The following is a 25,312-nucleotide window of genomic DNA, read 5'->3' as shown; positions in this document are numbered from 1 at the left end:
TCATAGAAGAGGAAGTAAAACAATTTGAATCTAACACAAATTTTTATTTATATGAATGGTAATCAGGTCCATGAAAAAAACCAACAAGTTTAAAGTGTGCCCAGATTTTCAAATATGCATGATGAAATGTACAGTTTAATATTAAATTTATATATTAATATTAATCAAAACACCCCCCCTCCTTTTTTTCCTCATTTGATCCCCTGTGGTAGGATTAGTGCTGCTCACCTTCCTGGCCACATTAGGTTTGTATTTTCATCACTTCCTTGAATTACCACATCAATAAAATATGAGTAATTATTTGACACCTCTGCTCTATTGACAATAATCCTAATGCTAGTAGGTTTTCTTCTAAGTGTGTACAAACCATATTGGGCAAATGCAAACAAACAAACAAAAACAGACTTTTTTGTTCTTGTAGATCTTAAAGGCACCATTTAATGTTAATTTGACTCATTCATTGTTTTACTGTTCATGTATCTTCGTTTTGGGTGCAATCCTGTTTCCCTCAAATATATCTACTTACTTCTAAAATCCTACTAAATGAGATCTTAAATTTTTTTTTTTTAAGATTTTATTTGTTTATTTGACAGACAAAGATCACAAGGAGGCAGAGAGGCAGGCAGAGAGAGGGGAGGGGGAGAAGCAGGCTCCCTGCTGAGCAGAGAGCCCCATGCGGGCTTGATCCCAGGACCAGGATCTCTGGGGCGCCTGGGTGGCTCAGTGGGTTAAAGCCTCTGCCTCCAGCTCAGGTCATGATCCCAGGGTCCTGGGATTGAGCCCCACATCGGGCTTTCTGCTCCGCAGAGATCCTGCTTCCTCCTCTCTCTCCCTGCCTGCCTCTCTGCCTACTTGTAATCTCTGTCTGTCAAATAAATAAATAAAACCTTTAAAAAAAAAAAAAAGGTACTTTAATTTAATTTATAAATGAATGAATGAAAAGTGCTCCAAAAATGGTTATATCATTTCATATCTGGATTACTATAACAGACTGGGAACAACCTATCCCCTTGACCTATCCTATACTCTTCTTATTCCATCCTACAATAATTCTGATTTTTCTTGCAACTATCTCATTATGGTATCCATCTAATTTGAAAGAAATTAATGATTATATTTTCCTCTGCTTCAAATTGGAATGTCTGCACTATTTTAAGACCGTCTATAATTTAACCTTGACCTTATTTCACAACAAAATCTCTCTCTTTTTAGCAGCCCAATTCACTGATCCATGAAGACACTATGCTTATTTAAGCTTCCATGGTTTTGTGTTCAATGTTCCTCTCAACTAGAAAGTTTCTTCTTGGCACATTTAAATCAGTTGCAGAGAAATAAAGGCTTAGGACATTTAAGAATTCCTTCTCAGACAACAGAACTCCTCTTTCTTAACAGATACCAATAACTTTATATATCTAGCTCCCAGAGGGCTCATCTCAGGGATGGACATGTGACCAGGCCAGAAATGGCCTGGCCAATCACATTTCTCCATCTCTGGGGCCAGTCTTTGCTTACATGGTGTCGTCAGAATGGTGAAAGAAAAATGTCTCTCTAAGCTACTGAACTCCAAAAACCTTGTAAGGCTGGAGCTGCTAACTGTCCTTCTCTCCATACAAAAAAACAACAACAACAACAACAACAACAAAAAAAAAACAACTCTGCCCTATAAAGAAGGCAACACAAACAAAAACAGAAACAAGATAGAAAGAAGTCAACTACCCTAGGGTTTTCAGTTCTGTAAGTCAATAGGTTCCCTTTTTGTTCAAGATAGTCTAAGTTCAGTTTATATTGCCTGCACTTATAGAGTCCTTTTATTTATTTTTTTAAATTTTTTTAAATTTATTTTCAGCGTAACAGTATTCATTGTTTTTGCACCACACCCAGTGCTCCATGCAATCTGTGCCCTCTCTAATACCCACCACCTGGTTCCCCCAACCTCCCACCCCCCCCCCTCCTTTAAAACCCTCAGGTTGTTTTTCAGAGTCCATAGTCTCTCATGGTTCACCTCCCCTTCCAATTTCCCTCAACTCCCTTCTCCTCTCCATCTCCCCTTGTCCTCCATGCTATTTGTTATGCTCCACAAATAAGTGAAACCATATGATAACTGACTCTCTCTGCTTGACTGATTTCACTCAGCATAATCTCTTCCAATCCCGTCCATGTTGCTACAAAAGTTGGGTATTCATCCTTTCTGATGGAGGCATAATACTCCATAGTGTATATGGACCGCATCTTAATTATCCATTCGTCCATTGAAGAACATCTTCGTTCTTTCCACAGTTTGGCGACCGCTGCTATAAACATTGGGGGTACAGATGGCCCTTCTTTTCACCACATCTGTATTTTTGGGGTAAATACCCAGTAGTGCAATTACAGGGTCATAGGGAAGCTATAGAGTCTTTTTAAAGGCAGAGAAGTAGAGATGATAACATTTTTGTCGCTACACATGTCATTTGAAATTTGATTGCATCGGGGCGCTTGGGTGGCTCAGTGGGTTAAAGCCTCTGCCTTCGGCTCGGGTCATGATTCCAGGATTCTGGGATCGAGCCCCACGTCGGGCTCTCTGCTCCGCAGGGAACCTGCTTTCTCCCCTCTCTCTCTCTGCCTGCCTCTCTGCCTACTTATGATTTCTCTCTGTCAAATAGATAAAATCTTTAAAAAAAAAAAAAAAGAAATTTGATTGCATCAAATTTCCAATCATTAAAGTAAATTAAATTTTCCTTGTTTAGTCTCCATCAATTAATTGTAACCATTCCATGTCTTAGTTTGTTTCATATTTGATCCATGATTTCTTATACATATTTTGTTTTCCCTGGAGTTTCAATTGTACTTCCCCCCCATAAAGAGAAGAATCATATGTCTTCTTCATCATATCATTAAATCCCTCAGGTGCCTTACTACTTGTTAATTGCCCTAGCATAATTTCTAAGCCTAAAGTAAGCACAAACACTCTACTTTGAGAGACCCATATCTTCGCAAGTTAATCACTTGACTTCGTTGCAGACAATTTCTTAGGCTTCAGTCTGGGTGCCTTCATATAAGTAGGAGGGGATAGGAGAGGCCAATTATCACAGCCCTGCTCTGGATAATTTTTCAAGTTGTAACCTCATTTTCTGCTCCTCTCCTCCTTGCAATTTTTTTATATCTACCAACTCAGGGACAATCAATAGAAAAACTTCCTCATTCATTTTAAACAATATTAAATGTTAACTATTGTACCATGTTGCAATACAATGATGCTTTCAAAATCTGTGGAACTGTGTAGGACTTAAAACGTTTACAATAATAACCTCAAATCATGACACTTTTTCAGTTCTCTTATCTGCTTTTCCTATATGAGGAAACTATAAAATCTTACTGATGAACATAAAAGAACATTTGAATAAATGACAGCCATTCCATGTACCTGAATGGGAATATTCATCAATGTAAAAATGTACTTTATCCCAAATAAATCAACTTATGTAATACAATTTGTTGAAGGATATCATTGATAGGATAACTGCTGGTTGACCTGTGAGCTAGACCCAAGCACTTGGAGGCTCCTCAACCCCTTCCCTATCCTTAGGGATACCATTCCCTACCATTCCCAACACAGGAGCCATTTTCAAGGACATAGCCTTGAGTGAGTAAGGTGTTATTGAGACCAAATGGACTGCATACATGATTGAACCCAGGTAAGGTCTCTGAAGACTTTTAAGATTTGGCATGTGGGTGCAGAGATCTACTCATCTTGCGCCACTTTTTTTTTTTTAAAGATTTTATTTATTTATTTGACAGACAGAGATCACAAGTAGGCAGAGAGGCAGGCAGAGAGAGAGAGAGGAGGAAGCAGGCTCCCTACCGAGCAGAGAGCCTGATGCGGGGCTCAATCCCAGGACCCCGGGGATCATGACCTGAGCTGAAGGCAGAGGCTTTAACCCACTGAGCCACCCAGGTGCCCCCATCTTGTGCCACTTAAGACAAGCGTCATAAGTAAGTTATTTTCTTTTATTTTTTTTAAAGATTTTATTTATTTATTTGACAGAGAGAAATCACAAGTAGACGGAGAGGCAGGCAGAGAGAGAGAGGAAGGGAAGCAGGCTCCCTGACGAGCAGAGAGCCCGACGCGGGACTCGATCCCAGGACCTTGAGATCATGACCTGAGCCAAAGTCAGTGTCCTAACCCACTGAGCCACCCAGGCGCCCCATAAGTAAGTTATTTTAAACCTGCCCCCTATCAATCTGAAGTGGTCAGCCTCTTTCTTTGCTCTCTCTTGCCCTCTGTGTATAGGGCTAAGTTTCTGAACCAATAATTAGGCAGCCAGACAAGAAACCAAAGAAATATGCCTTGGGAAAGTGGTATCTGCAGGGGAAATTCCAAGTTGACCATTGACCTCTAAGTGGGACAGAGTGGCCCATATGTCAAATGCTTATGGACCCCTATGTAAGTATAAGGACACCCCAAAAATGCAAGCTGTTTCAATGCATTTGTTTGAGAAACTCTGCATAACACACTGTAGCAAAGAAGGGAAACAAACAGCCGTCACAGTGGAATGGCCTCTATTGTGGGCAGTTCAGCTGGCCATCAATGCCCAATGAGAGACTGAAGCTCAAGTTAGAAAGATGGAAGAAGAGCTGAAGTTAGAGAAAAACATGCAGTTGTCTGCTATTCTGCTAACTTTGGTGCTGGGGACTAGGTGGGAGGGCATGATAATAAATTGGAGACCTTTGCATGCCATTTTACAAAGCAAGGAGTCCATAAACTACCACAGATTAAGATCCAAGCACGTGGGCTAAAGCCTGATTAGGACACTAAAAGGTAGAATTACTCAGAAAGTGAGGAGAGCAAAGGGAAGGATGTTGTGGTTATTGATAATGATGTAGACAGAGTGCCCCATGCTGTCTGACAATTTTAAATAGTAATTACCCTAGAATTCTAAAGATAGAAAAATATACCCCAAAACTACGAGAAAAGTTGCATTCTTTCTTTGTCCCTTGAGTTTATAAATTTATCATATCTGAAAAATAAACATCCTAATAGATAACTGAAACACTGACTACAGTTGACTGAGAGTAGGGAAGAAAAATAGGGGAAAGAAGTTTTTTAAAATACAGACTGCTATAGAAGCTCCCTTACCCCAGATCTAGTCCACTAAAACATTATCAGTAAACGACAAATACAAATCTTAAAAATCTTCTCCAAATATTAGTAAAAAGCTTTAGCATTGTAAGTGGGTAACCTTAACTTGTTCCATCAGAGACACATTTGGGTTCACCAGACATATTTGGGTTTTGTAAACGAATGAGTTTTATGTTGCTATACCTGACTCATAGATAAAATTTTGGAATGAAAGCTATAGGGTCTCTGTTTGAATTTGTCTGTATTCTTAGATATATGTTATGTCTGTAGATATATGTTATGTATATGTGATGTTTTTCTGCCTCCAGTGGATATCGCTTAAATTAATTTGTAAAAGAGTTCTATTTAATTAGCTTAAAGAAAATTAAGCTTTAAAATCAGTATTGTGGGAGCGTCTGGGTGGCTCAGTGAGTTAAAGCCTCTGCCTTCAGCTCAGGTCATGATCCCAGCGTCCTGGGATCAAGCCCCACATTGGGCTTTCTGCTCAGCGGGGAGCCTGCTTCCTCCTCTCTCTCTCTGCCTGCCTCTCCACGTACTTGTGATCTCTGTCAAATAAATAAATAAAATCTTTAAAATAAAATAAAATCAGTAGTGTACGTATATAGAACTGAAACTTAATTTTCTTTCATATGCTAAAAGGACATTTTCTTGGACTATTGGTCTGTTCTTAATGGAATTATGAAATGTTTTTAACTTTTAAGTAATCTGCCTAGAAAACAAAGATTCTGTGTTTTATCAAAATAATTTCCTGTACTTCATGTTGTCTTTATTAAGTCTTTGATTACTTAAGAAAAGTGTCTTCTCTACTAAGAGTTATTTTTCCAACTACATAACTTCTTGTATTTGCCTTTGAAGTCACTTTTATTTACTGAAGTACAGTTAACACACAATACTACATTAGTTTCAGCTGTATAACACAGTGACTTGAGAAGTCTATACATTATTCTGTGCTCACCACAAGTGTAGCTACGATCTATCACCATATAATGCTATTATAATATCACTGACTAAATTCTCTATGCTCTATCCCTGTGACTTATTCATTCCATAACTAGAAGCCTGCCTCTCCCTCTCCCTTTCACCCATTTTGCCCATCCTCTCACCCTTCTCCCCTCTGGCAACTATCAGTTTGTTCTCTATATTTATGGGTCTGCTTCTGCTTTTGTTTGTTTGTTTATCCATTTTTTAAATTCCACATATAAGTGAAATAAAATTATATTTGCCTTATTCCACTTTAACTAGCACACTCTGGATTCATCCATGTTGTTACAAATAGCAAGATATTCTTTTTATGGCAGAGTAATAGTCGTGTGTGTGTGTGTGCGCGCGCGCGCGCATGCACACTTAGGAGAAACAAGACAATCTTCATTTCTTCCATATATTAGAAATATAGATATATATTATAGGTATATATTTATCCATTTATCTTTTTATCCATTCATCTATTGATGGACACTTGGGTTCTTTCCATATCTTGGCTATTGAATATAATGTTGCTATAATTAGAGGTACTTATATCTTTTAATTAGTGTTTTCATTTCCTTTGGGTAAATACCCAGTAGTGGAATTACTAGATTGTATGGTACTTCTATTTTTAACTTTCTGAGAAAACTCCATGCTGTTTTCCACAAAGATTGCACCGATTTACATTCCCACCAATAGTGAGGGCTCCTTTTTCTCCACATCCTTACCAACATTAGTTATTTCTTATCTTTTTGATACTAGCCATTCTGACAGGTATGATGTAATATCGCATTGTGGTTTTGATTTGTATTTCCCTGATGGTTAGGAATGTTGAGCATCTTTTCATGTGTCTGTTGACCATCTGTATGTCTTCTTTAGAAAAACATCTATTCAGTTCCTCTACCAATATTTTAATCAGATTGAAGTTTTTTTATGTCCAATTGTCTAAGTCCTTCATATATTTTTAATATTAACCCCTTATCAGATACATTATTTACAAATATCTTTTCCCCATCAGTAGGCTGCCTCTTCATTTTTTGATGGTTCCCTTCACTGCACACAAACTTTTTATTCTGATGTAGTCCCAATGGATTGTTTTGCTTTTATTTCCCTATCCAGGTGAGATATATCTAGAAAAATGTTGCTATGGGACAATGTCAAAGAAATGACTGCCTATGTTTTCTTTTAGAGGTTTTATAGTTTCATGTTTCACATTTAATCTTTAATTCATTTTGAGTTTATTTTTTTCTATCATGTATGAAAGTAGTCCAATTTTGTTCTTTTGCATGTAGCTTTCCAGTTTTCCCAACGTTATTTATTGAAGAGACTTTTCCCCATTGTATATCTTGCCTCTGTTGTCACAGATTATTTTTCTATTCTGTTCCATTGATCTTTGTGTCTACTTTTGTGCCAGTGCCATACTGCTTTGATTATATAACTTTGTAGTATATCTTGAAATCTGGGATTGTGATATCTCCAGTTTTGTTTTTCTTCCTCAACATTACTTTGGCTATCTGGGCTCTTTTGTAGTTCCATAAAAATTTTAGTATTATTTTTTTCTAGTTCTCTGAAAAATACTGTTGATATTTTAATAGAGATTGTATTCTATCGGTAGACTGCTTTGGGTAGTACTGAATTTTTACCAAAATTAATTCTTCCAATCCATGAGCATGGATTATCTTTAGATTTGTTGGTGCTGTCTTTAATTTCTTTCAGCAATGTTTTTATAGTTTTCAGAGTACAGGTCTTTCACCTCCTTAGTTAAATCCTAGGTATTTGAAGTCCTCAATTGTTATTTTGGTTAAATGAATAACTAAGTAATGTATCACAGTGACCTCTGAGCCTATGTAATCAAGAGTTTTAAACTTTTTGATAATCTTGGGGCACCTGGGTGGCTCAATGGGTTAAAGCCTCTGCCTTTGGCTCAGGTCATGATCTCAGGGTCCTGGGATCAAGCCCCGCATCGGTCTCTCTGCTCAGCAGGGAGCCTGCTTGCTCCTCTCTCTCTGCCTGCCTCTCTGCCTGCTTGTGATCTCTGTCTGTCAAATAAATAAAATCTTTAAACTTAAAAAAAAAAGAAGTAAAATTTTTGATAATTTTGACAAATTTCCTCAAAATCAAATTCTAAATAAGGTTTTATTGACCTTGAGTTAACTTTGGGATTTTGTAGGGAAGCCCTAGAACATCTCAAAAGATGTGCTCTCTCTCCTTATAAAAGAGAGATATTAGACTAAACCAGGCTTATTTGTCAGGTAAAATTATATGGAAAGCATTGTAAAAAAAGAAGTGAAGCTAAACTTTAAGTTATTTCATATAAATATGTTATTAATTTAACTGTCCCTGCAAAAGTATTTCATCTTCAAGGAGATCTATGAAAAAGACTCTGACAAGCAGAGGTTTCTGATAACCAAGATCAATTTGTTTTCACATAGGAGGCTTAATAACAGACCTTTCAAGTGCTTCTCCAAGGCAATCCACATAGCCTCACAATATGTTATAAGATGGTGGCCTAAAACCTATCCCTGTTCTCCTTCCTCATATCAGTAAAATGACTTGGTTAATGCAGTAATAGCATTCCTGGGTGTTCTAAACAATGCCTGAGACAATGGTCTCAATTGACAATTGACTACAATTGACAATTGGACAATTGCCAAAGGAGTCTGGGGCCATCCACCAGAGTTCTCAACAAGTGAAGAATTGGCAAATTGACTATATTGGTTCCATCCCTTAAGAATGAGGGTTCTACATATGCCTTGGTTTGTATGGATACTGTACCTGGCCTAAACCAAGATTTCCCCTATTGCTGCACAAAACATGTTGCCACCATTAGGGCATTAGAGAATCTGAGTACCATGTACAGATACCCTTATCAAACTCCCAATCAGACAGTGATTGGGAGTTATGTTTGCAAGATCGTGATAAGCAAGATGGACCAAGAACATGACATTGAATGGAGGTTCCATCTCTCCTATAATCCCAAGCAGCAGATTTGGTAGAAAGGAGAAATACCATATTAAAGCAGCAGAGTAAATTACTAACAGGTAAAACCACCTTGGCCAGATAGATTACAGTTCCAGGCTTTAATATATTTAAATGATCAACCAGTAATGCCTAATTCCCATATGTCAGACTGGGGACACATGCTGAGACACTCAGTACCACAAAGATATAGAAGTTGTAGGAAATAGCCATTGCCCCAACTCTCACTATGAATCACATGCTATGCTGCTGGCAGACAGTCCTCTTCTGCTGTCCTGCCTGCCACCTCCTTGCAGTGTATTCAATAAATTTATACCTCCTTTAAAACACACACACACACACACACACACACACACAAATATGCTATGCTGCTGAAAACACCAAAGCCCCAATACACATGGGAAAGGAATCATCTACTGGAATTTACAATGGGATGTCTCACTAGGATGGCCAGATAAGCTGTCTCTATGCTAGTGAAATTTCTTACTGACTTCTTAGGGCATAATGTGGAAGAAGGGTATGTATAAGATTGTAAGAGCAGTATGAGGGATAGAGTATTGAAGAAGGTCATTGAAAAGACATGACTACCTATTAACTTAAGAGCTAGACCAGCCAACTGGAGTTTCCTCACCCCATTCCCTACCCTTGGAATGTAAGTTCTACTCACTATTTTCATAGTGGGAGCTATTTTCAAGGACATGGGCTTGAGAGGATAAGGTATTGTTGAGATCATCTGGACTGAATACATGACTGAGCCCAATCAAGGCCTCTATATAAATTTTTAAGATTTGGTAGGCAGAAAAAAAAAAAAGATTTGGTAGGCAGGTGCAGAGATCTGGTCGTCTTGTGACTGCTTGAGACATCCCTTGTAAGTAAGTTTGCTTGCTTATTAAACCTGCCACCTGCCAATCTGGAGTGGTCTGCCTCTTTCCTTGGTCTCTTTCTGCCTTCCATGCATGGGGTCAGTTTGCAAACGCACACAATTACACAAAAACTCCCACTGGACTCTCTCTCTGCAGGTGTCAAAAAGACACTTGACAAAACTGACCTTTCATCTGGAAGAAAATATTCACAGAAAAGCCAAAAAATTTTTCTTTAAAAAATGCTAAGGGGGACGCCTGGGTGGCTCAGTTGGTTGGGCGGCTGCCTTCAGCTCAGGTCATGGTCCCGGCGTCCTGGGATCGAGTCCCGCGTTGGGCTCCTTGCTCTGCGGGGAGCCTGCTTCTCCCTCTGACTCTGCCTGCCACTCTGTCTGCCTGTGCTCGCTCTCGCTCGCTCTCTCTCTGACAAATAAATAAATAAAATCTTTAAAAAAAATGCTAAGGAATAATTTAATATATCAAATATTAAAATGTAATTTAACTACAGTGAAATCATAGGAATAAGTAGACATGCCAAAGAAAGAGAATAAAAGGTTCAGAAGAAAACCTATGTATTCTATGTATACATAGAAATTTATTTATATATAGAAATTTAGTATGTGATAGTGGTGGCACTTCAAATCAATGGGATATGAATGCATCAATCAAAAAATAATAGCAGAAGAATTAGAAAATTATATGAAGGGGAAAACCTGTGTTTTTAATCTAGGCAGAGTAGGAGAAGAAAATGCTGATTATTTATATAATTTGGAAGGGAGGCAATACTAAGTATGCCATGCAAAATAGAACCAGATTTGATAGATCTATGTAAAAATTATAAACTTACAGGGAAAACAAAACCATAAAGTTAAAAGGCAAGTGAAAAAGGGAAAATATTTGCAATATAGGACAGGGCAAAACAGATATTTAATATTTGGAGAAATATTACAAATGAGTAAAAGGAAAAAATATTCCAATGAAGGGATATAATTGAGAAATTCTCAAAGGGGAAATATAAACATAACCTTATTAATAACCAGAGAAATGCCTATTATAAAAATGAAAAAACATTTTTCACTTATCAAGATAGCAAAGATTTAAAAGAATAATAACAGCCAGGGCATGGGGGGGGTATCTTATACTCTCATACTCTTACGCAGTATAAGTAGAAGTAAAAATCCTTTTGGTTGATAATTTGGAAATGTGTATCAATTTTTCAAATATGTAAACTCTTTAATCCACTCATTTCACTTCCAAGAATTTGAAGGAAGACAACCTACTGAATGGGAGAAGATATTTCCAAATGACAAAACAGATAAAGGATTAGTACCCAAAATATATAAAGAACTGATACAACTCAATACCCAAAAAACAAATAATCCAATTTAAAAATGGAAATCTCTGGAGAAGATTGGCCAAGAGACACATGAAAAGTCACTTACCATCAGAGAAATCCAAATCAAAACTACAATGAGATATCACCTCACACCTGACAGAATAGCTAAAATTTAAAAAACAAGAGGCAACAAGTGTTGGCAAGGATGTAGAGAAAGGGGAACACTCTTGCACTATTGGTGGAAATGTAAATTGGTGCACCATTGTAGAAAACTGTACAGAGGTACCTCAATTTAGGAGTCACACAATTGAGTATTTACCCCAAAAAACACTAATTTAAAGGGATGCCTGCACCCCTATTCAATTGCAGCATTATTTGCAATAACCAAACTATGGAAGCAGTCCAAATATTCATTGATAGATGAATGGGTAAAGAAGATGTGGCATGTATATACAATGGAATATTATTCAGCCATAAAAAATAACGAAATCTCATCATTTGCAACAATATGGATCAAGCTAGAAAGTATAATGCTAAGCAAAATAAGTCATTCAGAAGAAAAATCCAAATACCATGTGGAATTTAGGAAACAAATCAAATAAGGAAAGCAAGAAAAAGACAAATCAAAATATAGAGAACAAACTGATAGTTACTAGAGGGGAAGTGGGGGCGATAGGGATTAGAGTATACTTTTTCATGATGAAGAAGATAAAATTATTTACAAATTTTTTTAAAAAGAGCTGTTTTGTTGCAAAAAAGAAGAATTTTAAGGAAAAAGATTGGACAATGCATTAAGATGCTCACGCCTCATTGTTTATGACGCTGAAAAATTGGAATTGATTTAAACAAACATCAACAGAGATTGGCTCAATAAGTTATGCATACATGTTGTGAAATACAATGCAACCATTCAAAATAATAATATGCATTTATTATCAATAAAAATGTTCACAAAATATTATCATGAAAAAAAGGTTATAAAACAGTGTGGATAATATGACAAAATTTCTGTAAAAAGAAAAAAAAAGTGTATCTGTATATGTAAGGAAAAAAGGTCTATAAGATATGCACCTAGCACTATTAGTGATTTTCTCTGGAATAATGACTATAAAAACTTGCGCTTTTGACTCCATAAAACCATAATATATGGATATTTATTGCAGTAAGTATGTATTACTTTTACAAGAAGAAAAGCAAAAAAGGTGTTTCCAGAAGGAAAAAAAACACTGCTAGTGCTCCAGATAATGAAAATACATGAGAACAGAATCTAAATGTCAATAATGAACAAGAGCAGAAAGAAGAATGGAGAGGAGTGTGTGTGTGTGTCTGTATGTGTGTTCATAATAAGACTAGATGGCCTAGAACTGTGTGACTATTGTTAAATAAGTATTCTTAAAACAGAAGCGGCACACTTCAAGGAAAACTAGGTTCTATACCGTTTCAGGAAATGTGGGGATTCGCATCACCGAGGAGGAGGAAAACAGGGACGTGAAAATACTCCAAAAGTCTGATCCTATTTGGATAAGAAGAATGGGAAGATTTATGTCATGGTAGGAAAAACAGTACATCTGGATGGGGGAAATATTAAGTATCTTGTTTATAAACTGTAGAAGAGTCATGTAAAAATCAGAGAGAGCAGGGAAAAGAAAGATAACCACTGATGAACTAAAAATGACTGTAGAATTTCCAAATCATTATTTCAACTAACTGAACTAAAGAAAAATACAAACAAATTCTAAATTTCTTCTCATATTTGTGAATTGTACTTCAACATAATACCATGATATGTTTTCATTTTACACTAACATATGCAGAGAGGGAAAGAGTCTTCTCTTTTATCTTGTCCCATAAGATAAATCAACTACTTTGTTTAATTCAGTTAATGTCCCAAGGGAAGCTTTTAAAGAAAGCTTAATATGAAAATAAAGAATTTAATTACCATCTTCCTTTGTTTAAGAGCTTGCCAATCTTTTTTTTTTTAAAGATTTTATTTATTCATTTGACAGAGAGAGATCACAAGTAGGCAGAGAGGCAGGCAGAGAGAGAGAGAGGAGGAAGCAGGCTCCCTGCCGAGCAGAGAGCCCGATGCGGGACTCAATCCCAGGACCCTGAGATCATGACCTGAGCCGAAGGCAGCGGCTTAACCCACTGAGCCACCCAGGCGCCCCGAGCTTGCCAATCTTAACTCTGAATAATGACGAGGTGAAAATCTGTAATTTTTTTTTAAGATTATTTATTTATTTATTTGTCAGAGAGAAGGAGAGAGCACAAGCACGGAGAATATATAATTTGGAAGGGAGGAGGGAGAAGCAGGCTCCTTGTGAAGCAAGCTGAGCAAGGAACCCAATGCGAGACTCATCCCAGGACCCCAGGATCATGACCTGAGCAGACGCTTCACTGATTGAGCCACCCCACGCATCCTGAAAAGTCTATAATTTGTAACAACAAAGCCAAAAAGACTATTTTCCTACTTGTATACTAACTACTTACAATGTTTTATTCTCTAAATTTACTTCCAAGAAACATTTGAGACTAGCTCCCAAAGACGTATTCACTTCCTAACCCTTAGAATCTATGAATATCACCTTATGTGGCAAAAGATATGATTGAGTTAAAGATCTTGAGAAGAGGAGCTTATCCTGGTTTAAACAGGTAGACCTAAAGGCAATCACATGCATTTAAAAAATATAGGCTGAAGGAGTTTTCACAGATACAGTGAGAGTAAGAGCAAGACAGCGGGGTGGGGGAGCAGGGCAGGATGCAGCATTATCAACAATAGCCAAATTGTGGAAGCAGACCAAGTGTCCATCAATGGATAAATGGATAAAGAAGATAAGGTATATGCATACGATGGAATATTACTCAACCATAGAAGAGAATGAAATCTTGCCATTTGCAACAATATGGGTGGAACTAGAGAGTATAATGCCAAGTGAGATAAGTCAGAGAAAGACAAATACAATAGGATTTCACTCATATGTGAATTTAAGAAACAAAACAAATGAATGAGTTGAAAAAGAGACAAATCCAAAAACAGACCCTTAAGTATAGAGAAGAGAGGGTTACCAGAGGGGAGGTAAGTCAAGGGATGAGTAAAATAAGTGAAGGGGATTAAGAGTACACTTATCTTAATGAGCACTGAGTAATGTATAGAGTTGTTGAATGACTATATTGTACACCTGAATATAATATAACTGTATGTTAACTACACTGGAATTTATTTTAAAAGGGGAGAGAGGAAAGAAGAGAAGAGAGGATGTGGTGTGAAGGGGGCAAAGACTGGAGAGATGTGGCTACAAACTGAGAAATGCCAGCAAGCCGTTGGAAGCTAGAAGAGGCAAGAAACTCATCCTTTCCTAGGAACTCTGGAAGGAGCACTGCACCTTTATTCAGACTTGTGGCCTCCAGAACCATGAGAGAATACATTTCTTGTTGTTTTAAGGCACCCAGTTTGTGATAATTTGTAATAGCAGCTACTGGAGACTAATACAATGAGCATTTGGAGAATTTCATGTGAACTATCCACTAACTTCTTTAGACTAACTTATTGTAAAAATAGTGGCCCATAGAACAGGAAGGCCAACTTCAAAATAATTTATTATTTGGAAAGTTTCAAGAGACCTAAGCAGAACACCAAGGGATTATGAGACCAAAGACAAGATGGAAAGTGAGCCATCACTAATACAGAGGGTCAAACTAACAGATTAACTGGATGGTTTTCCACAAGAGGGGAAATAATACTTGTTGTGAATTTACTATAAGCCAGGTACTATGCAAGGAATAGTCATGCATAATCCAGTAAAGAAACTAGGGCCTCGGGGCACCTGGGTGACTCAGTGGGTGAAAGCCTCTGCCTTCAGCTCAGGTCATGATCTCAGGGTCCTGGGATTGAGCCCTACATCAGGCTCTCTGCTCAGCAGGGAGCCTGCTCCCCCCTCTCTCTCTGCCTGCCTCTCTGCCTACCCGTGATCTCTGTCAAATAAATAAATAAATAAATAAAATCTTTTTAAAAAAAGAAAGAAAGAAACTAGGGCCTAAAATCATGTGGTTACTGCAATGATATAAACTTAAATTATTTAGAATGCTTGCTGTTTCTACTATTTTATCTGCTTCCACAAAGTTTAGCTTGAGAAGCATCACTTCTCTGAAACATCATTATAATGACACTACATCCCTCTTCTCTGAGAACCACTCCCAGTCCCCATTGACTTTCAGGAGTGAGCACTTTGTCTCTGTCTATCACAATTTTACAAGGCTTAATTTAGTGAAGAGGTATTTGGCAATGGAGAATGGGAAACAGAAGAAAGGAGTCACAGTCAGAACAAAGAGAAAAGAGAAGTAAATACAAATCATTACACTACAGAAAACTACAATCATTGGGAAATAATGAACTTTCAGAGTACACAAAAAGGACAGATAAGGATAAAAAGGTAAGTAAGCATGAAGTATAAAGTAAGCATAAAGTAAGCGTAAAGATGAGAGACATAGGAAGAAAATTTAACTAAGTGAAGGATAAAAATTAAATACTAAAATTCCAAAAAGTCATTTCAGCCTCAAATTTTAATAGCTGTAATAACAAATTCTTTTACACTTAATTTCACCCAAACCCAGCAATAATAAAGTGATAACAATACAAAACACAAAAACTGGAGGATTAAAGTTCCATAATGTGAAGGATCTGGAAAAAAAATATATATATATATGCTGTTAAAGGAAACATGCACACATTTCTCTGTCCCTTAATTTTTTTCTAAATCTATTCCCACTGTCTGCCTATGTAATTCCCTACCAGAGCTTTGCAGCTGGTCCCCACTGGGGCTTAAGCAGACTCCTCTCTGTGTTTCCATTTAAAAATCTTTATTTCAATAGGTGGGCCTAGAGCATCTGCACTTCCAAAATTACCACACAACTGATCCAAAATGATTGAAACAAAATTGGTTTCAAAAATTGCCCTTAGGCTGAAAAGAAGATGAAGGCTAACATTTAAACCTAAAGAAACATTTATCACAATTCTGTGGTCTGTAATAGACTTCTGTGGTTGTAATAGAAATGCTGACAGCGTGTTAATTATAGAAATGCTAGTGAACATCACTGTTACTCTTTTGAAAAACCTGACAAAAGACTTCAGATTTTTTTTTTTTTTTTTTTTACTTAAACCAAGCCTTACAACACCTCAACTCCAATCTCTCCTCCCCAAGAGGCTGGATTCAGTCCCATTTTCCTGTAGTATACAGAGTGATGACTCAGAGAAATGTCTTCAATTACACCCAGACTCCAATGTTCCCACCCCCTCGAGAAGAAGTCCCAGAGTCACATTTGAGATTCAAAGCCTTTTTAGGGCTTACAAGGGCATAAAACTTGACAAGACCCAGAAGGGTTTAAATCTCTCTGGGATCCATGAACTAGAGCGCATCAACCTCTGAAAGTCACAGCAATGGGAAACAGCATAAGACCTTACACAGGGCAACCACCAATAAATACTCATGCGTGATTCAGATCCTTTGTGCTTAAACTCAACTGCAATTATTACCATCTTCCTTGGGTAAGAAAAGCGATGTATATAGTGGAGAGAGGTTTGAATTTGTGTTTAAACCAATTTCTGCCACTAATCATTGTGTAACATGAGTAATCTTTTAACCAAAGAGGTCTTCATCTTTTATTCACTTGTGAAATAAAGAAGGGTTGAGCAATAACTTTCAACCATTGTTGCATGTCCCACCAGTTACTCAAACAGTATAAATTCCAACATGATAGAAGCAAAACTCCACCTTTCCCAGAGATACTTCTAAATATATAAGTATTCAGTCACCATAAGTATCATTTATAGTAAATTTTAAGGAGAAATAAAATTACAGTAGGGTCTTAGGAAAAGATTTTATTGGTGCAGACTTGGTCTAAGGTGAAATTAAAGGAGCACTGATTCCTTTGAAAGTGCTTCAACTCCAGAATAAACAATTTTAACAGGTTTTGTTTGTCTACACCTTGTTGATTATTTTGAGATTCTTTCTTGAAGCAGGGTTTCTCAACAGTGGTGCTACTGACATTTTGTTATAATTGACTGTTTTGTTCATTGTAAGATGTTTAGCAGCATCTCTGGCACCCACCCATCAGATGCTAGTTGTGACAACCAAAAATACCTTCAGGCATTGCTAAATGTCCCCTGAAAGGGGGAGTAAAATTGCTCTCTGTTGAGATTTGCTGCTTTGACAGGTAAGATGTCACATAAATGTATTTCTGTAATGTATTATTATTATTTATTTATACCTATTTATATGAATCATATATAGTACATAATTTATTACATATTATATATAATATGTAAATAATATATTATGTAAATATTTTTGTAGTGCAATATTTTTAAAAACTATTTTCTGCTGGGGCGCCTGGGTGGCTCAGGTCAGGATCCCAGAGTCCTGGGATTGAGGTCCCCCTCCCTCCATCAGGCTCTCTGTTCAGCAGGGAGCCTATTTCCCCCTCTATCTGTCTCTGACTGCCTCTCTGCCTACTTGTGATATATGTCTGTCAAATAAATAAAAAATCTTAAAAAAAAAAAAAAACCTATTTTCTGGCAGTCTCTGGACTACCAGGAGAATTTAGGTTTTTATTACAGGCTAATACCTCTATTTGATTTTATAGTATTGGAAGGAAATTATTTACTCATATAATACATGTAATTAATACATATATGTGCCACACATATAATTTAACACGAATACTCTTTGGCTCACTCCAAAGGGCATAAACAAACTTATATTCTTTCACTTCTTTAAATTTTAACATTTCTATGTATATTTTAGAAAGATACTTTGATCTTGGATTTGAAAATGGCCAAAAATAATCGAATTAATCATTCTTTCAGTCATTCAACTAGTGTTCCATTACTAATAATAAAGTGTTTATAAGTGACATATTAGTTACATTTTTAAGCATTAATCCTTAATGCTTAAAATCCTTAATGCTACAAGAACCCACTGATACACAGCCCTAAGCAAGCTATGCTGTGGTATAGTTAGCCCCATGCAGATTCAGACTTATGCTACAGAAGCAGAAGAAAGAGAGAAAAGTGAATTTAAGACTATAGATTTAAAAAGAAGTATGACTTATAATATACTCTGTGGTTTAAATACAAATTTTCATTCAAAGCCTAGGATTAACAATAAGCTAGAGGTCCAAACAGAGTTGTGTAGTCAGGCTAACATTAAAAAAAAAAAAAAATTACTGCTAGTTCATCATTACTTTCAAATGGTACATTTTCCCACATTTAAGCTTATACAAATTTCCTCTACTTAACAACATAAGCAATTTTGCATCATTTTAAAAATAACTGGTAAATAATTGTGCTAATAACAGCAAAAATATTCTAATCACTTAAAATTAGATCAATATTTTAATTGTAATACTTTTTCCCTGTTAATTTTACAATGCCAGGAAATCTACAAAATATTTCTCAAATCATGTTGCTCTCAGGAACACACAATAAAGAGCCATCTCTGTTCTTTGTTACAAGGTGCATAATGGCAGGGGAAGAATGAATGAAATAGAACAATCTACCTTGGTAACTAATTAGGACGATCAGCACTTAAAAACTAGGATATTGAATTAATTCCCTAACCTCAAGATTTGGACTACCAAATACATAAACAAACATATATCTTTATTTATGCATATGGTATCATCTGAAAGTCAGAATACTAAAAATGAATAAATGTGTGAGAGTGTAAATTTTTAATACTGTAAATTCAAAGACCGTAAAACACTTTTTAAAGATTTCTAGATCTTTTTTTACGTGATTCTCACCCACCAGCAACACACAGCTTTGAGACCCAAGAAAGGAAAACCAAGATCTCTCCCCAAATGTCAAAATGGACTTACACAAAAGGCTAGGACCTCATTGTCTTCCAGTCTATGACTCTTACATGCAGCACATATGTCTTCATCAAGGAATTCAGATGCACTCAATTACCACATTTTTAAAATCCCTAACTGTGAAATTATGTAGGAAAGAAAACAAAAATATATCATTTATTTTACAGGTATCTGATTTAGGAAAAGTCAAAGACAAGAGACAAAACAAGAGAATGAAATCTTGAGGTAAGATTGTATTGACCCCTAAGCAGCACTCTCCACTGGCAAATTATTCAGCAAGGTGTAAGCGGGGAATCCACATGTCCCTCTACTCTAGAGGAGAATCAGAGAGGGCAAAATGAGGGAGCAACACTGATAACCTCAAAAAGTCCCACTCTGAACATTTCTGGTAGGAACCTCAAAACTTTCTGCAGGGCTAGAGGGGCACTTTGCTCTGCTGCAGCCTCACTGAATAATTAAACACAATTTGCCCAGGGACTTCGTCTTCTAAAAGCTTTTTTCTCCCTATTTTTCCCACTAAAGTAAAATTGAGTCTGCAGAGAACAAAATAGACGTCTTTGGATTCCTAGCGAGAATCAAGCATTTGCCTGCCCAAGGCCTCCCAAATCTACTAGCTACAGACCAACCACAGAAAACTGAAAATCGGGCTAAGGGCTGCCACTAAGCTTTCTAGATTTCCTGGTAAAACGCAAAAGAAAAATAAAGTTGGGGGTAGCAAGCAGGTAGTTGGTGCAAAGTTTCAAAACTAGTAAAAATTTATCCTTCCATAAAATTAAGAAAATTCAACCCGAAAGTCCAACATTCATCTGGAGCTTTAAGGGTGGGGTGGGGGTCACCGCCTTGTCCACAATGGGTTTTTTCCTAAGGAACCCAGTGGAGCATCTCTCATTTCCAGGGACAGGGGGGAGACGGGAGGAGGGTGGGCATGCATTTCTTCTGTTTGCGAAAGTGATGAATGAATATGTGATCCTAAGTTTCCGAAGGGTGGTTTATTTCCTTTGAGTTAATAAAATTAAACCAGTCCGCTGTGGTAGGATAGGAGCTCCTGATCATAGACCGAGGCCTCTAGACACTTCTCAGACCTCCATACGCATGGTGTCCAGACACAGCGTCCGCTGAAACTGGGACTCTGTCGACACTAACCAGTGCCCCTTTTCCTACGCTACAGACGCCAGGCGAAGCCAAGCCAGGATTTTGGTTCCAGCTGCCTGAGATCCCCAAACACTCAGAAGCTAAAGTGCCTCTCCTCTAATATTTGTAGAACTATTATCCAAGAAATAGGATATTCCCATTTCCTGGATAGTGCACATAGACTGGAAAATTAACACGACTTTGCTCACAAAAACTAAGGGCAAGTAGCCAGCTTTCCCGGAATTCGCAGCTTTCAAATTGTTTAGTAAAAGGGTGGAGAGGCGCGGTCCCGTGAGGCACCGCTTCTCACCTCAGCGGCTAGGTGCAAGTGTTGGGGTTCTCTCTGGGCTCTGGGGCTGTAGGGTCTCCCAGACTTGCGGCTTCTTCCGCGCAGAAGGAGAACGTGAGACCATTCAGCTAGGGGGAGCAGGCAGGAGAGACATCCTGAGCAAGGGGATGCTTTTCTTTCCGGGCCAGAGGTGCTGGGAACACAGCCTTCCCAGGTTCTGCTTCACAGCTGCCAGATCCCCATGGTCCTCTGGGTTTTCTACACTGCGTTTTTAGGGGGCACTTTGTGTGCGACTTTCCTCACTGAAGTTGTTCCTCCAGCGAATTCTGAAATCTCCCCAAGCTAGAGAAGATTTGTGCTTTGACATTGTCTTCACCACCCTATTTGCCCCTGCCTTGTCGCATTTCAAACAAAAACAAAAACAAAAACCAACCAAACAAACCCGAGCCCTTAAAAAAGAAAGCCTCTCCGTGGAGGTGGCTGGCAATCTCACAGAAATGATGTTAATGGTTGCAGGGCTCCCCCTTTTCCCCTGGCCAACCTCAGCTTTTTTTTTTTTTTTTTTTTGAACTGTGAAGATCTGTGAAAATAATATCAGGGTTTTCTGTCAGAACGAGCTTTGCCCTGCACTCAGGCGTAGCATAATCTGACCCGACACCTCCAACCATCTGTGCTATCTATCTGCCTTCTGATTTACCAGAGCTGTACAAGCCGCATACAAATTGTACTTGATACTAAAGAAAAGAGGGCCAGCCCAGTCCAGTTCGGGGGTTAACATTTCTACCTGATTTCTTTAGGGATAGGTCTCTAAAGATGGTTTTCCAGTCATTTTCATTGGACTCCCCTTTCCCAATTATTTTCTTCAAACTGAACAAGCCCCTATCAAAGGCCCAGGTGAGATCATGGTTTCTTTTGACAGAGACCTCAGAAAATGGTATGATGTGGATGTCAATTGGGAATCAATAAAAGTTGCCAATTCAGTCTGCTGGCCCTAAGGCAGAGCTGCCAAGAAGGCCCTTCTTCTCTGCAGGAGGGGTCAGTGCTCAGCGGCTTAGAAAGCATTTTCTGCCCCCCTTCCCATTGCTGTGGTTCCCCTTTCTCTATTTTACTTGCACTGAGTTTCTTTCGGACAAAAAGGCCAAGGTTAGAGTTTCTACTCCCAGCACAAGAGTTACATGTTCTAACACAGGGTAAGGCAAAATCAGCCTGCAAAAAGAGCAAATCAATATTTTTAAATAGATCTTTGCAATAAGCTTTTAAGTTGCTGTCCTGACCTACCAGTGACTTCTCACTCTAGATGTGGCTGTGCTGCACATTTGTTCAAGTCTGTTAACGTGGGGGGGGGGGCTGAAAAATATAAACTTTGGGGAAGTACAACACCCCTATTTTTGAGTGTTTAACTTCAGGGTCAACACCTGTGTTATCAGGTGTGAGATTTCAGGTGGGAGATTTATTCTAGCCCGTATTTAAATTTTCAGGAGGCTTTTGAAGGTGTTGGGGATAGCCCAAACTGACCTCTTAACAGATCCCTGGTCCTGTGCCTTCTGCTTCAGATTCACTTCCCACTCGGCTGCTTTGGCAGCTAGAAAAGAGGGAAAGCCGTGCGGGGATGGGTGCTGAGTGGGAAAAAAAAAATAGGTGATCTATTTCCCTCCCTTCCCATTCATGCGCTCCCCCCAAAGTTTTCTGTTTCTTTCCAGTTAAACTTGGCGAATTCTCCGAGGATTTCGATTTGGTCCAGTCCTCATTGTCCTCTGGAGACCTCTTGACCCAGGCGGCGCATCACTCCAAAGTGGATTCCTGTAGCACTACTGCCTCTTTTGACTGAGGGTGGGGGGTTTGGGGGGCTCGAGGGTGGAGGAAGGCCGCTGGAGGAGGGTGTTGAAACGCTGCTGTTCTTGCCTTTCTTTTTCTCCGAGCCACTCTCCAGTCTTCTCCTCCTCCAGATTCTGCAAAATACTGAGGAAAAGTCCACGGGTGAACGGCGGGCGCTGTCGAGAGCGGGGAGGTGCTGAAAGGACCCGGGCGCACTGGTCGCAGTCTTGATTGGCAGAGCGGGCCGGTGACTGACAGGGGGTCTCCATGGCGCCCGCGCCGCCAATCCGCCCTTTCCAGTAGCGGCGCCAGTTCGCCGGCCTGCGTGCCCTAACCGAGCGGAGCCGAACCTGGGCTGCGGGGCCGGCACCTCCTCCAATCCCTCCCGCTCGCTCGCTCGCATCCTTTGCGCCGCCGCAGCTGCCGGGAGCTGTGCGTCCCCACTGCCCTAAGCCGCCTCCCGGAGGAGAGCCTGGAGCACCCGACCAGGCCCGCGGGCATCTACTGCGTGTCCCACTCCGTGCTCAGCGTCCCCATTGCAGTCGGCGCTGCCTCGATGTTCCAGCTGCCCATCTTGAATTTCAGTCCCCAGCAAGTGGCCGGGGTATGCGAGACTCTGGAGGAGAGCGGCGACGTAGAACGCCTGGGTCGCTTCCTCTGGTCGCTGCCCGTGGCCCCTGCGGCCTGCGAGGCCCTCAACAAGAATGAATCGGTGCTGCGCGCGAGAGCCATCGTGGCCTTTCACGGTGGCAATTACCGGGAACTCTACCATATCCTGGAAAACCACAAGTTCACTAAGGAGTCCCACGCCAAGCTGCAGGCGTTGTGGCTCGAAGCGCATTACCAGGAGGCTGAGAAGCTGCGTGGACGGCCCCTGGGGCCGGTGGACAAGTACCGCGTGAGGAAGAAGTTCCCGTTGCCGCGCACCATTTGGGATGGCGAACAGAAGACACACTGTTTCAAAGAGCGCACGCGGCATCTGCTACGGGAATGGTACCTGCAGGACCCATACCCCAACCCCAGCAAAAAGCGTGAGCTCGCCCAGGCAACCGGACTGACCCCTACGCAGGTGGGCAACTGGTTCAAAAACCGCCGACAAAGGGATCGGGCGGCTGCAGCCAAGAACAGGTCAGTACCTAGAGGCCTACGCGCCTTGCACTTTCCCTGGATGGGGCAGGTGGAAGGCACCCGGGCGCCCTTACGGGGGCCTGGCGACTTGGATCCGCAGGACTTGAGAGCTCAGTCTGTCTTCAGTTATGAGCCCACCGTATTCTGGGATCCTGGTCCGGGAGGAGGGGCACGGTTTCCTTCCCCGCTCTTGGTTCCCCATACTCTTTTCCTCTCGTTCTCGGCACCTGGGGGGGGGGCGGGGAGTCCCTCCACCAGATAGTTCCAGTCGCCAAACCAAAGCTGCATTATGTAGTGGAAAGAAATAATAAAAATTAAAATCCCAGCAATAATTAGGGACCCCAAGGCCCAAAGCTAATTCTTGTCAGCCTGGGTCCAGGCTCCTCTTATTAAGTGAAGCCTGGCTTATTACCGATTTTGCCATTTTAAAAGCCCAGATAAATTCTTCTCCTAATGCTTTGCAAAGAGTTTCTCATGGACTTCTGGATGGAAGTCGAGTTCTCATCTTTTCACGCGTGGACAACCCTGCCTCAAAACAGCAAACTAGTCAGCTGAGGCTTTTCCTTTCGCAGCGTGTGGATCTAAATTAGCCAAACATTTTGGCCAAGAAACCCCGCCTCATCCCCCAGGCCCAAACGTTCCGTGCAATCCTCAGGCAGCCCTTTTTTGTTTTAGCTTTGGTCTGACCCGTCCTCGAGGGCACTGACAGAAGCGTGCGCCTGGAGCAGATGCACGCTGGGAAGGGGGTTCCCTATCCAAGAGCTTGATACGTCGTTGTCACCCACACCTCATTTATCTTGACAGTATTGTAAATCTCCCAAAGGCGGCCAACAATCGCGAATGACCCTGAGCCCAGCGTCTCGGATGGGGAGCCGAGAAAGGATTCAGAAGAAGGATGGGACAACTGCGGGGCTACGTGGAGAGGCCGCCGCGGACTCTGGCCCTGGTCTCTGATGCCTCACTTTCCCCACTTTAAGTGCCAGGGCCTGTGGGAGATCCGCTGGGCTTAAGGGATGCAGACCCCGGGGGGCAAAGGGCGGCTATGTTATGCTCTGTGCTCTGTGACTGCTATCCCTTTCCTTTTCCTAGACTCCAGCAGCAGGTCATGACGCAGGGCTCCGGACGGGCTCTAAGGGCTGAGGAAGAGGGCACGCCTGAGGCGCTCGGCGCCGCCGCCAGCCCCGCCGCCAGCCTATCCAGCAAGGCAGCCACTTCGGCCATCTCCATCACGTCCAGCGACAGCGAGTGCGACATCTGAACTGCCCACCCAGCACGCTCAGAAACAGAATCCAGTGTAAAAACAAGACAAAATGAAATAGGAAGGATGAGAGACCAAGCAAACCCACAGCCTGCAAAACCGGGGGGGGGGGGCCAGGGACCCACGGGCTCCGGGTGCCCATTTCCGCCCCACGGCCGGCCTGGCTCCACTGGCGCCCTCCGGCCGCTATCACAGGGGTCCGCGGCGAGGCCCAACCCAGCGCTACGTTCTCCTTGCTTTGCTTTTTCCCAAGAATTTTGCTGCAAATATGCTCCGGAACCTGAACTGAACGCTGAGCGCCTGTCCTAAATCTTCCGTGGGTATTTCACGTCAAAAGGACGCTGTTATATATGTATAACTTTTGCTTTAAAGGTTTTTTTTTAAGAAAAACAAAACAAAACAAAACAAAACATATATATGCTGTTTATTTACTTATTTAAGAGACTGCCTGGTAGGTTTCTCTATATCCTGGGAACTTGCTGTTTCTAAAGGCGCAGGATGGAGCAGATGGGTTCGGTGTGAAGAAGCCAAACAATAAAAACCTGGTGAGCAAACTTTCTTAATT

The 25,312-nt window shown here is 40.2% G+C and overlaps 1 protein-coding gene across 1 annotated transcript; it reads left to right on the top strand.

Moving 5' to 3' along the window:
* The first annotated feature begins 22,854 nt into the window (after window positions 1-22,854).
* On the top strand, window positions 22,855-24,747 carry SIX6 (SIX homeobox 6). The gene is made up of 2 exons (XM_044230466.1): window positions 22,855-23,489; window positions 24,579-24,747. The coding sequence occupies exons 1-2, from the start codon at window positions 22,918-22,920 to the stop codon at window positions 24,745-24,747; spliced, it is 741 nt and encodes a 246-aa protein (XP_044086401.1). The 5' UTR covers window positions 22,855-22,917.
* The last annotated feature ends 565 nt before the right edge of the window (window positions 24,748-25,312 follow it).

The sequence above is a fragment of the Neovison vison genome, chromosome 13, assembly GCF_020171115.1.
Source record: "Neovison vison isolate M4711 chromosome 13, ASM_NN_V1, whole genome shotgun sequence".
NCBI lineage: Eukaryota > Metazoa > Chordata > Mammalia > Carnivora > Mustelidae > Neogale > Neogale vison.
This window is presented reverse-complemented; position numbering and strand designations above follow the sequence as displayed.